The sequence below is a fragment of the Larimichthys crocea genome, chromosome II (genome assembly GCF_000972845.2).
Source record: "Larimichthys crocea isolate SSNF chromosome II, L_crocea_2.0, whole genome shotgun sequence".
Classification (NCBI taxonomy): Eukaryota; Metazoa; Chordata; class Actinopteri; family Sciaenidae; genus Larimichthys; species Larimichthys crocea.
Window position 1 is genome coordinate 11365972 of NC_040012.1, and position 13212 is coordinate 11379183.

General features: G+C 39.5%; 2 protein-coding genes across 4 annotated transcripts; both read left to right on the top strand.

The window, feature by feature from the left end:
• The first annotated feature begins 1237 nt into the window (after nt 1-1237).
• h2bk1 (H2B.K variant histone 1) lies at nt 1238-1998 on the top strand. The gene is made up of 2 exons (XM_010729191.3): nt 1238-1428; nt 1520-1998. The coding sequence occupies exons 1-2, from the start codon at nt 1315-1317 to the stop codon at nt 1754-1756; spliced, it is 351 nt and encodes a 116-aa protein (XP_010727493.1). The 5' UTR covers nt 1238-1314; the 3' UTR covers nt 1757-1998.
• Nucleotides 1999-3418: 1420 nt separating this feature from the next.
• asb10 (ankyrin repeat and SOCS box containing 10) lies at nt 3419-12219 on the top strand. 3 transcript variants are annotated; one of them, XM_027288200.1, is made up of 7 exons: nt 3419-3585; nt 3711-3837; nt 5836-5922; nt 9182-9449; nt 9841-10345; nt 10866-10979; nt 11496-12219. In XM_027288200.1, the coding sequence occupies exons 3-7, from the start codon at nt 5847-5849 to the stop codon at nt 11679-11681; spliced, it is 1149 nt and encodes a 382-aa protein (XP_027144001.1). In that variant the 5' UTR covers nt 3419-3585; nt 3711-3837; nt 5836-5846; the 3' UTR covers nt 11682-12219. The 3 variants fall into 3 exon arrangements, with proteins under 3 accessions (XP_027144001.1, XP_010727492.3, XP_019128749.2); XM_010729190.3 differs by lacking the exons at nt 3419-3585; nt 3711-3837; nt 5836-5922 and adding an exon at nt 7491-8049; XM_019273204.2 differs by lacking the exons at nt 3419-3585; nt 3711-3837; nt 5836-5922 and adding an exon at nt 8094-8964.
• Nucleotides 12220-13212: the final 993 nt, after the last annotated feature.

Here is a 13212-nt window from a genome sequence, read left to right on the forward strand (position 1 = left end):
CGAGAGTATCTAATCAAAGAAACACAGGCCTGGAGCGGAAACATTTCTATTCCAATTATCAGCATGAAAATCTTGCATTTATCAAGATGTTCTATTCACAAAAGTGTCCAGGATACAAGGTTAGTTATGTAAACACATCATTACTGAACAAACAAAACAAAACATATAACAATCAGACGCCATAGTAATGCCAACTGAGAGAGAAATACATTACAGACAAACCCACTAGGGGGTCTTAGAGCTGTACCACTGTGCACTCACTGATGCAATGTTATTGTAAATTGTAGTCTGTGAATATTTGTGGTATCTGAATGTAAATAGAGGATAATGTTGAGAATATGCCCAGATTATAATTTGCCAAGGGAACCAAAAACCAATGGCTAGCACAAAGCTGAAATACTCCTGGGCCTTTACAAATGAGTCACAATTAGTGGTTTACTTGAACAAAACTTTAAATGATTTAACACCAAGCTCCACTATATAGAAAGAAAGACACAAGACCACAAGTGAATAGTGCAAATTCTCATGTGGCTGCACAGTAAATAAAGACAAAATGACCCTGAAGTTTTTGGGACTCGGGGGTCCGGGCCTTAATCCAACCTTGCTCATAATACCTGACTATATATATATATATATATATATATATATATATACACACACATCTAAAAAAAAAAAAAAAGAAGAAGAATACCATCAGTGTTTGTTAATCTATCTGAAAACACTGCAGGCCTAGATGTAATTCAGTAATAGTAGGGTGAGCTTACTTACTTAACACTGAATGTGACTACAGTTGCAACTCAGAGGTGTTTTCCTATAAATGCTATGGTATCTAAACAACCCTTAGGTCTAAAACAGTTAGTAAACTACAGGCTGCATCGAAGATTACAGTGGATTACAGTGAAATCCACTACAGGGATAACACAACTCCACTCCAACATGAGTCTATACAAACTAAACACTGGTGCAAGTGTGCCACCCAGTGGACACTACTGCTATGTGCAATGAAATAATTCAGTATGTCTATTAAATTACAGCTGTGCAGACAATAACAAAAACACTACCAACTTTAATAAACGTACATGTTTCCGAGGCCTTAAAGAAGGTACAGCATTATGTTTTATTTCTTGTCGTTCGTATTGATTTTAGCAGTAATTAGCTCAGGTCTGTCCTCTAAAAACAAAACAGGTGAGCTAAATTAGTCACTAATTAACGCACGCTACATAAACAGCTGCCCGCGAGGCAGAAAACTGGGATAATTACTCCTTAAACTACTCGATACAAACACAATTCAAACATCTGACACCGTTTTCAACAATGTCTAATGACATATCTAAAAAGAAAGGGAAGAGTTCGAGTGAGAAAAAGACGAAAAGAAAGGCTAAAAGAAGAGAGACTTACGCGATGTACATCTACAAAGTTTTGAAACAGGTGGGTGGCCGAGCTTGAGTTAAAAAAAAAAAAAACTTCTTCGGTTTTTCCCTGACTTAAAAAATGAACCTCCCCCACCTCCATTCACAAGGTTCATCCGGACACGGGGATTTCAAGCAGAGCCATGAGCATCATGAACTCCTTCGTCAATGACCTGTTTGAGAGGATTTCTACAGAAGCGTCCCGGCTGGCTCAGTACAATAAACGCTCCACCATCACCAGCAGAGAGGTGCAAACTGCAGTGAGGCTGCTGCTGCCCGGGGAGCTGGCAAAACACGCCGTGTCTGAGGGCACCAAGGCGGTCACGAAGTACACCAGCTCCAAATGAAGACCTCCAGCACGCTCCAAGCTGCTATGACCAAGATTTCAACCATGTGTATTAGTGGCTTTGTAAGGCTGGTTGATTTCTATAAATGCATTAAAAAGATATTATTTTTGTTTCCTTTATTTTTATTTAGAGCACATGTTAGTATCAACCACTAGATGTCGCAATTGTATATGTCATATTAGAGGCATACCAGAGAGTGTCTTTGATAAACAGACCTAAAAATGAGATATGACATGCATAGAGAAGAACTCTATCAGATGTAGTTTGTGTTTCAGTAAAAAAAATAAAAAAAGCTCTGTACATATATAACTTTAGTTAAATAGATCCATCAGGCCAGTATGATGCTGCATTTCATTTGATTTGCGATTATGTTATTAGATTATATTTAGCTATCAGATTATGATTTTACTGTCTGACAACACACCAAAAAAATGTTTTGAATCAAGTAAGTCAATTCCATATCGTCACATTATGACAGGTTTATCTGATCTAATTATTACAACTGACCTTACACAGTAAGCATAAAAGAAAAATGAGAAGATCACAACAGCTGTAACTCTATCAGTACGTGTTTTAAAGCCTAAGTGCAGGGTCTGAGTCTTGGCTGCTATAGTTGCTCAATTCCTAGACGCCTGTGGGATCATGATTATGTTATTCGATCCCATACAGAAACAACTCAGCCGAGATCATAATATTGCTGTTTGACATAAGTTCAGATTACAAGGAAATACATAAATCCAGGTCTTTCCTAAGGCACAAGGTGGGAAAAGTGTAACATTATTCAAAAAACTATGTATCTCTGAACTCTTTCACCAAAGCCTGCCTCCCACTTTTAAAACCTCTGGCCTGGTAGATACTGATCACAATATACCAGAGAAAATATGATACATTATTTCTGATTACAGAAAAAATAGTTGATAATATCTTTGTTTTGATGTGTATGTGATGATCATACACTCTTAGCAATCCAAAAGCAAAGACACCTGTGTCTCTTGAAGAGACACAAATAAATGAGGATGCAGTCAGAGCACACCAGCACAGACAGGTGTGTGTGAAGCTTTGTTTATACTTGGGCATATTTTAAGCAGGTGGCTTCAACCGGTGTATCGGTTTAATGAGCGACCCTGTTAACTGGTGACCGTCAACCGAATGCGTCAGTGGTTGTCGTCGTTATTTATGACACTAATAATATGCAGAACTAGAGACGAACCAGGTATGTTTTCTGTCACTGTAACGTTAATGAAAAAAAACACTAAGCAATAAATAAATAAATAAATATTAAATAAAAGGAGGCATTCACGAGGACAGCTAAGTATCTTCCCGTTTACAACAACTGACGTAACCACGACAACCCCGAACGCGGTCGGCCGATGGGCGCAAGTTAACAGGGTCGCTCGTTAAACCGAAACACCATAGCTAACATAGTTCGGCAAAGAAGAGTCAACTGATACGTGTCAGCAAAAGTTGACTTGGCTTTGAAACACTTACAGATGTTTAGAAGACATTCTTCAAGGCTCAATCCAGCTGAAACAAAACAAATGCCCCGCCAGCAACAAGTTTTTAAAAACTCACTGAAGTTGCAACCGTTAAATTCAAGATGGCAACCGGAAGTGCCATCACTTGCTTGTTTGTTTGGCTGTAACAGCTCAGATACAAATACAGATACAGATACAAATACAGATACAGATACATATATACATATGTATATATGTCTATGGTCTATATTAACTTATTGTTTGACTTCAGCTGCTGCTCTCTGTCACTTGGTTTGTCCAGAGAAATGTCCCCACTCTTTGGTGAACACCTTGTTTGTGATTGCATGGATGCAGGTATGTACATGTTGGCAGCTGCTGTGAATTCTCGCTTGTTAAATGATTTAAATGATGAAAAACAACATGAATATAGATAAATTAACTGATGATAAAAACTTTATTTTTGTTGATGTGTTTTACAGGACAAAAAAGGGAAAAAACAGCCACAACAACCATTAGAAACTGATCAAAAATCACATTCACAGAATATTTTTGTGCCGGCTGGATAGACAAGTCATTGAAGGATCTACAAAAGTCTTCAAAACAAGGGTAAGTATTAAAACAGTTATTTAAAGTTTGCTTTTTTTATGTTTGAGAAAAACAGGTGACTTGCAATCATTCTTTATCTGACACCAAAAACAACAAATAAATGAGAGATACAAACTGTTTATTGTACTTATTATTTTATTTCAAAATACCACAATGGTCTGTTTTTAAAAGTAATTTTATTCACCTTTGATGCATTCATACAAACCCTGACAAGATCCATTATTCAGTTAGCTTTAAAAATGGACATATTTATAAATTGACAGAGGAAATAATGCAACATTGTATCCTTGTTATGTATTCTAATCAGGTTTTTAAAAGACGACTCTGTCAACTGAATAGTACTTGATTACAGGATAATCACACTAGCGTTTGCACCAGTCCAATCTGCATAAAATGCAGGAACTGATAAAGGTCTCTCTAATTAGGATGGTGTTTACATCAGGCTTTACATACATCTATTAGGCGACCCTTGTCAACATCCTACAAAGCCAGGCTCACTGTGATAATGCACTTGAATGTGACTCCCACCACTGACTGTTATTGTTGAGATACCCATTTTAGATGTTTCCCAGTATTCTTGGTAATGATATGAAATCTACAGATGTTATTATGAGGGTGATACAGTCTCTGATGGCAGTGACTTTGTTCACGATTATCATAGCCATTTAGGTTTTGTATCTTGCACCCTTCCCCATATCCCCTTTCATGCCCATGCCAAGCGGTAGTCATCGCTGTCTCCTTTAGGCAGACTGCTATGAACACATTATGGATGGGTGCATTAGTGAGTGATGCAGAGCACGGGCTGGCTTGCCTTGTTTTCGTGTGAGAGTGCATCATTAGAAAATGTTCCACTTGGCAGGGAAGCGCGTATTAACTGCAACTGCAATGAAATGAGGTTGTGATAGATGGTTAAAGTTATACAGGACTATTAGGTTGAAATATGAACCTCTCAATTGTCATGATGAAACAGAGGGCTATTTGCGTGGTGATCAGTGCATTGAGAGACAATTGGAATCTGCAAAGACCGATACAATACATTATAGGTAGTGGGCTCAGAGCTGAAAGAGTACAGAAAAAGTAATCATGCTTCCACAGAATAGTTTGGAGCTACTGTTCAATTCAAGGCTCCATAAATTCATTTAGGTTCTCCACCAACATCTCAAGCATTGTGATGAGACCTGGGGGAGATTTGCAAACAGGGCACCCTGTCTAAGCCCTGTTGTTGACTCTGATGAGCCATATATATGGAGGTAAACCAGCGTTGATTGGCTATCAGAGGTGCTTTAATGGCATCAACGACTTAAAGCAGACTGTGTGTGTCTACCATAATGTGTCCATATGGAGCTTCAGAGTCAATATGATATTAAGAAAATTAGAACAGGCCGAGAACCAGTATACGAATGCAGTAACTAGCTTCCCTTTAGATAATGTCGCTAGCCAATTAAGCATGCTCATTATCTCTTATCACGTTTCCATGGTGACCTCCTAGTTATTCCACCACTGGAATACAAACTTCAGTCCCTATGTCTCTTTAACTCCCTAGATGTGAACTGAAATATGTAAATTGCATATTAATTGCCCACTTACCAGCACAGAATTGCCCATATGCCAGACACGATCTGGCTTCCTCTGATAGGAATAACAATAAGTAACGCATAAATCATTAAAATAAGAAACACCTGATGGATAATTGAGTGTGCTGATGTCATGGTGACGCGCTCTCTAAACTTAGACTTTCTTTGGGTGCACTGACTCTGTCTTAAACTAACAACAGATCCAATTGCAAACCCATTAGCATTTAATATTACTGTAATTACTGTGTACATTTCATTATGTTCTCAGTATATTAAATGACTGCTCAGTGTGGAGGGAGGGCTATAGTTTAATCTCTTTCTGTATTACTGTGTGCCACAGTACTCAAAACAGCATTAAGAGGCACATAATCAGAGGGAACTAATTGCCTATGATTGCATAAATGAAGTGCTTCACTCTCATCAGGCCTGTTGCTGATGTCCAGCCTCTTACCGCCTTGGGAGAGGAAGGTGGTTGACCACAATGCAGAAAACCTTGGAGAGACAGCTACTGGTGGGTAATGTGAGGAAACCAAAGATTTAATATGTCCACGGGGGGCTGTGAGGGCAGGGGGTGTTACTACTGCTGATGTTTTTTTGTTTTTTTTGTTGCCATCAGAGTTGCTGCCGCTTCACAGAGGAAAAAAAGGGGGAGGAGGGGGAAACATGAATGCCCACCATTTGAGAAATGAATTTATCGAAGTCGCTGTCTTTTTCCCCATTAGTAAGTGTTTAGTTCAGCGTTTTAAATAATTGCGTTACCAGGAATGATATTTAAAATACATTTGGGAGTCAATGAGGCGGGAAAGTGCCTACATGTTTTGCTGATGACACCCGGGCCATTTGGAAGACATCAAAGTAGAGAGGAGGTAGCCCAGATGCATATTATAAACTCATTATGTATATCATTTAAAAGGATGTACTCCAGCCGCAAAAACAATATTCCTAGTCTCTCTCTGGTAATGTGTGTTTTCAAAGTTGAAACTCTTACTCGCCTTCAGTTTAATGTGGCATCTATTACCAAACTGTAACATAAAATAAATGACCTTGATTTCCATAGCAGAGCAGTCGTTAAGGTATAGATGAGATGCAGCGATGCTTCTGTTTTCAAAAGGCGAAAGAAGGTAAAACCTCCCCACAAATATCATGTATTTCTCCACCTGTGGTGCAGACCTTGTTTTCCACAGAGCTTACATGCACCTTGATTGACTCCAACAAAGAGGTGGATAAACAGACATTAAAATATGTGCCGATTAAATACATGTGTGTGTCAAATACAGCAAAGTCTAATCAGAGCTTAAAGGAATCAGTCTCAGTCTAAAAACTCAAAGGTAATTCCAAAATGTCCTTGTCAGCCATGAAAACCTGTCCCAAGAGAGTTAAAAATATCCGATCAGTTTTGCTACTGAGTAGAATTTCTAGCAGCTTTGGAAAATGGCGTCCCATCAGTCAAAAGAGATGTTTGTCAGAAGCTTAGCGAGTAGGCTTAAGAGGCTTAATTATGCGCCGTCCTTCCACCATCAGAACACTACACGTGGGGCAGAGTGACACAGCGGTTGCCAGTCATTCAGCCTAATGTTCTAATGGAGGGAGCCATGTGGATACATAAAATCCATTAAGGCTCTTGGAAAAAAAAAAGAAAGAAAAATACTGAGCAGAAAAATACATTTTGCAAACACGCACACTCACAGGGGCTTGAAGATAGGGCATTCCTGTTTGCTCTTCCTCTAAAAAAAAACATTTGACCTTAAAGGTTGCCTTAATGTTTAAGTTCAGGTCAGTTCAGAGTATAACAGTGAAAGGTTTACATGGAGGACAGGCTAAATGAAGTTATTTTTATGTGCTGACCTTTAAAATCTGTAAATGTAATGTCACCTAATACCTCCCCATTTCTGCTGATTAAAGTTTAGTCTAATAGCATACTTAAAAAAAATTCCATCACCAAAATAACAGCATATATTGCAGTCACAAAACATGAGTTTATTCAGTTCATTTGATACTTGTGGCCTGACAGACAGACGCTTCATGGCTGTAACTTTGCTGAAGGCAAATAGGAGAGGCTCGAGTGGCTGCATGTGAGACATAAAAATAGCATTACTTGTCACACTGCAGGGAGGGTCTCATACCAAATATCAAAACAACTCTGTGAACCAACCCTGTGAACAGCCAGCAGGCATATAGTGGACATTAGCCAGAGAGGGGAGGAAACAACAACAGGAGAAACTGGAAGACAGGCCTTTTTTTAGACGGCCTTCCTTACTTAATCATACACATCTTAGACAACCACTTTTCTCAGTGAGAGGCAAGCTATTCAACATGTCGCAACGCAGCTTTGTCTTCACCCCCATGGCCTTGCGCTCTCTTGAACTTGATGAGGACATGCTGCAGAGATACAAGTACAAGAAGCAGCTGACCGTCCATCACCTCAACAGTTATATGCTGAGGAAAGAGGTCAGGGATAGGGAACTGTTGAGGTCCAGTGCTGTCCGTCCAGCAGCCATCTGTCACGACGTGGTCGTCCAGAATGCTCTGTATACGGGAGACCTCGAGGCAATGCAGCGCCTCTTTCCCAGAGGATCCACAGCATCCCTCATCATTGAGCCACAAGGAGGGGACATGCGCTGGGTTGCCACAGGGGAAGGTAGGAGACGACATCTGTCTTCATCAGGAATTAATTTAGAAATTCATATGATTTGGCACAGTTAAGTAGTTTTATTGTATTTCCTGGAGATTAGCATAAAAAATTAGGAATTTTAAAAAGTAGTTTTTGCTTTCACAGAAGTTGCATGCATTATCTGTTTTGTTATGGAAAGGAGAAAGGGCAATAAATCATTGCTTTAAAATTATTTTAATATGCGTCTAAGAGCAATATGGAACTGGTACATCTCACTCTGAGATGGTATTTAAAGACACATTGATGCAATATTTATAGAAATAGAGCACAAGGCAATATTTATAGAGCCCATCATATGTCCACCACCATACATTCAAATACGACCTTTGACTGAAGACAAAACAAGCAGTTTGCTTTTTTATTTTGTGCAATAGTGATTGTTACCAAAAAATTTTATGTTTCTGAGTTTGTTGAATGCAACACAGTATTGTTCCTTGACATAAGTGGCTTGTCTAAATCAGTAAGGCAGGTGACTTGTCATTGGCACCCATACCACTGCACTGGCGAATTTCACTGGGTCAACCAAAATATCACATAACAGCATCCTGAAATAGCCCTGCCTGCACAAACAACATGCATTAGTGCTTATTTCACGGAGGAGAAACCACTCTACTTTCATAAACAATATAGTTAGCTACAGCATGGCTTATGTAGCACCTAAGATTAAATGGCGCAAACAAAAAGCATACCGCAGCGACGTGATCGCCACAGCAAAGGCCACAGGTTGTGTCCTGCAGTTCTGGAACAGCCTGCTCGTGGGTGATGACCTGACAATTCTCAGCATCGTGGACGATGACGAGTATGAGTACCTTATTGATGCCATTTATGACACCAGCAACCTGGAAGAATGGAAGAACTTTAGGTTTAACTACAGATGCCTGAGTAAGTTTATCAAAATGTTGATTTTGAGGTATGGTCTGACTTTTCTTCAAGGTATCAGGGTCTTTTGGTGAGTCATGCAATCACTAATACGTTGAAATTGTTCTAACTGACAGCAAAAAACTCTTGAATTTGACATTTGACATGTCTGCTTATTTATTTTGATCCTAAAGACTGACCTCAAAGTTGACATTATGCCAACTGTGCTCCCTCCTGGCAGGACTATGGTCGCTGACTTATGAGCAGGAGCTGACCACACCACTTCATATCACAGCCAGCCGAGGCTTCGCGGACTGCCTGAGACTCCTGTTGCAGCGCGGGGCCGATGTAGACCTGGCACCTGGTGGTACCACTGCCCTGCATGAGTCCTGCGAAAGCTGCCAGCCAGAATGTACGAAATTGCTGCTGGTCCATGGCGCCAACGCCAATGCTGTCTCTGAAGATGGCGTCATGCCTTTGCACGTTTGTACAAGCCCTGAATCTTTTGAGTGAGTAAAGCAGAACAAACTTTGAAGAGTTTAATCCCTTGAGTTAGTAAAGCAACACAAAAGTAAATACAGTTCGATAAAATAGATATTGGGGGATGGTATTTAGCAGCCACTGTGGTTGCAATAGACAGTTGCAGGATAAAGATAAATGCTGAAACATTAGCTGATGTAACTAGCATAAAAAAGCACATTCAACAAATCAGTGAATTGATGCAGTTATGTCAGTTGTCACATTTTTGCTTATCATTTTTCAAATGTTCTAACATTAGCTGACAAAGTAGCAAAACCCCCGAGTGAGCAAGAGTCAGTTCATTGCTAAGGAACTCAACTACGACTACACATGGGGATACAACTTGTTATACAAAACAGTGTTCTGTAATTCTGCCTGCAGATGTGCCAAGTATCTCCTTCAGTACGGTGCAGCAATCAATGGCCGCAGTATAGAGGAAGAGGATACTCCTTTACATGTGGCAGCAAAGAATGGCCTCCCGGACCACACTGAGCTCTACCTGCGCTACGGAGCTGCTGTGGACAAAAAGAACTACGAGGGTCTCACACCCCTGAACGCTGCTTGTTCACAACGCCAGGAGGCGGAGGAACTACAGCGTTACTTCAAGGTGTGCCAGATTCTGACGGGAGCAGGGGCCGACATCCACATTACGGACCAGGACAGACACAGTCCTTTGCACATGGCCTGTAAGAATGCAAATCCAGACGTTGTGGATCTGCTGCTGGCTAATGGTGCCTGTGTTAACGACATGGACTATGGTGGAGAAGCTCCCATGCACAACATCTTGAAGGTGGTGTGCTTCAAGATTCCCCATCAGCCTGAGAGGATTGTCCGTGCTCTGCTCAACCATGGTTCCATTCGGGTGTGGCCTGGAGCTCTGCCCGTGGTAAGAAATGAAAAGCTACGTGTAATCTAAAAATACTGAAGGATGAAATATGTGCACATGCATTCCAGATTGGTTTGTAGTAGTACATTGTTTTTGCAGTAAAAACAAATTATTCATCAAGGTGGCTCATTTTGCATAATTAGCAAGTACTGCACATGTAACACTAAACTGTTCCTTGCAATATTCAGACTTCACAACTTCACATTCAAATCATTCCCATTTCATGACACAACATGAAGTGTTGCACTCTCTGCGGGAAACAGACTACAACTATCAGTGAACCCACGTGCACTAGACAAAATGCCTGGTTCCTAATTAGGCAAGTGTTAATAGGAGATTAATTAGCACTAATTGCATAATTTCCAGTTAAACCCCTGGAGGGAAGACCAATCTGTTCATTTCACAAGTGTTTAATTACTTTATTTCTTCAGTTCTATGGAGTCACAAGCTCGCTCATGAACTTCAATGACGATTATATGAATCTTATTGCTTTGCTCTGTTTTGTGGTGATCCCTTTTAGGTTTTGAAGCACTGCTCCGAATCTCCGCGCACCATCGAGGTTCTTTTGAATGCCTACAGCCACCTCAAAGTCACAGACACCTGGGTTGAGTCTGTGCCACCGGAGTTGTTAAAGGCAAGCTCATTAAATAAATAATGAATTCATGAGTAGGGTGTGAGTGTTTTTTATATATTCTGCCAATATTTTGCCAATAGTGGCATGTTTTGGACACATTATTTGGACAGCTCCAAGGCCACGAAAACTCTAAAATCAATGCTGATTAAATTAGTTTTGATAGTTTAACAGCTCTTACACTTGAGGTGACCCACTACAAATACTTATTGGTAGCAGAAATTGTGAGATATGGCCTTCAAAAATGAAATGAATTCATAAAGACATGATGATGATTATGAATAGATCAAAATGTGCAAAAAAAGAAAATGTCTTTAGCAGATTGTGCAGGATGCTTATAGCTACTGGCTGATATTTGATATTCATAAGAGCTACTATCTACAGTAGGCCATAGCTTAAGTGTTTATTAAATTATTACTAGGTATTCATTTTAAAATACGTCTATGAATTACTGTTAAGTGATACAAATAATATTGTTTCACCAAATTATCTCCTGTTTATCTGTTTTTATTCAACCAGGAGCACAAAGCTTTCTTTGAGTCGGTCTTCTCTTTGGCACTGACTCCTCGCTCCCTGCAGCACTTGGCACGCTGCAAAGTCAGAGATTTCCTGAAGGAAAGGGTACACAAGGTCGTCCCTAAACTACAACTGCCCACCTTCATCAGGAACTACCTGCTCCTGGAGTACAGAGGCTTCATCCACTGAAAGCACTTTGAGTAGTCTGTAGTTAGTGTGAGTCCTGATGAAGATTGAGCGCTGCTCTGCGTGAGAAAGAAGCGGCTGTTCGCAATATGATCCGCTCATAATTCAGGTGTCATACACAACACAGCAGCACACTTCATGTTTAGGAGAAAGAAGCAACTGCTTGTTCTGTCACATCTATTCCAGATCAGTCTTTGAGCACAGTCACGTTTGATTTTGCACCACAAGAGGGCGCTATAGACTAGAGTTGAGTATAATAGCAGGTGTGCAACTGTATGTTTTATATTTTATTTATTTTATTTGTCACATCTTTTTTTTTTTTTTTTTTTACTTATGCACTTGATAGTAAATATGCTGAGATGCTTGTATTTTTTTTATACGTAATTATCATTGTAGTTTGATATTAATGTGCATAGTGATGTGTTGTATATTGAGGATTGCCACAAAATATTTGCATACATAATTATTCCCACCGGTATGATTGTAATTAGGCGTTTTATATCAAAAATATGCTTGATATAAAATAAACTAATTCACCATGGTTGTGCAATCTAGTCAGTGTTGTTTTATTTTTTTTCCTGATGTCTGTTCTCTTTCTTCTTTGGTTTGCAGTCTGATATTAATGACAGAAAATTCATTTTAGAGAGTCACATTAAGGCTTTTTTGAAAAAAAAAAAAATTAAGAGATAAGTAGAACGGTCAACATTAAAAACAAGTTTAAATGGTGTTAATTACATTTGGACCGGTTGTTATTTGTGCTTTTATCAGGAGGTTCTGATGAGATTATTCTTTAATTTGGGACATCTGATTCGGAAATGAATGACAAGCTTTGACACGAAGGCGAAACGAGAAACAGAATTCAGTAAGTTGCACCTGCCATCCATCAGTCATCTGCGGGGAGGGGGTAAAGTTACCTTGGAGGGATCATTATAGTCACATTTAGCAAAATGACATTTATCTGTAGACTTTATTATTATTATTATTTTTAAATGTGCCATATATTGAAATTGAAAAAAAAAAACAGTTTACATGTTTAAGTTTTTAACATGTAGACTTGTGTTGTCACAGCATTTATCAGGCCTGTAATACAAAACAAAGCAAAAAATAATAAATATTCTATATGATTGTATTTTTTGATTTGGTGACTGTCTCTAAAGATGTGTAAAGAGGAGCTGTGTAATATCAGAAATCCTCTCTAAAAAGAAAAGGGGAGAGTGAAGCTCGGCAAATGGTTTCAATAGATCAAAGAGAGGTGCTGCTGAAGTCACTTGCAATTATAAGAATTAGCCTGGCCTGGCCCTCCACTGCTAATCAGAGTCGGTGGTGATATGTTTATGTCCTCATGCAATCAGACGACCAGTTGGAGAGCCCGGGCACCCAGGACTCAATAGGGCTAATCATCATCAGTTCCCATTGCCATTTAAAAGGTGAAATGATCTGCGATTAAACTAGTGCTTAAAGAAAAGAGAAAAGCGATTTTTTTTTCTCCCCCCTCTCTCTCCTCCACCACATGCATTTCTGATCAGGGAAGAAT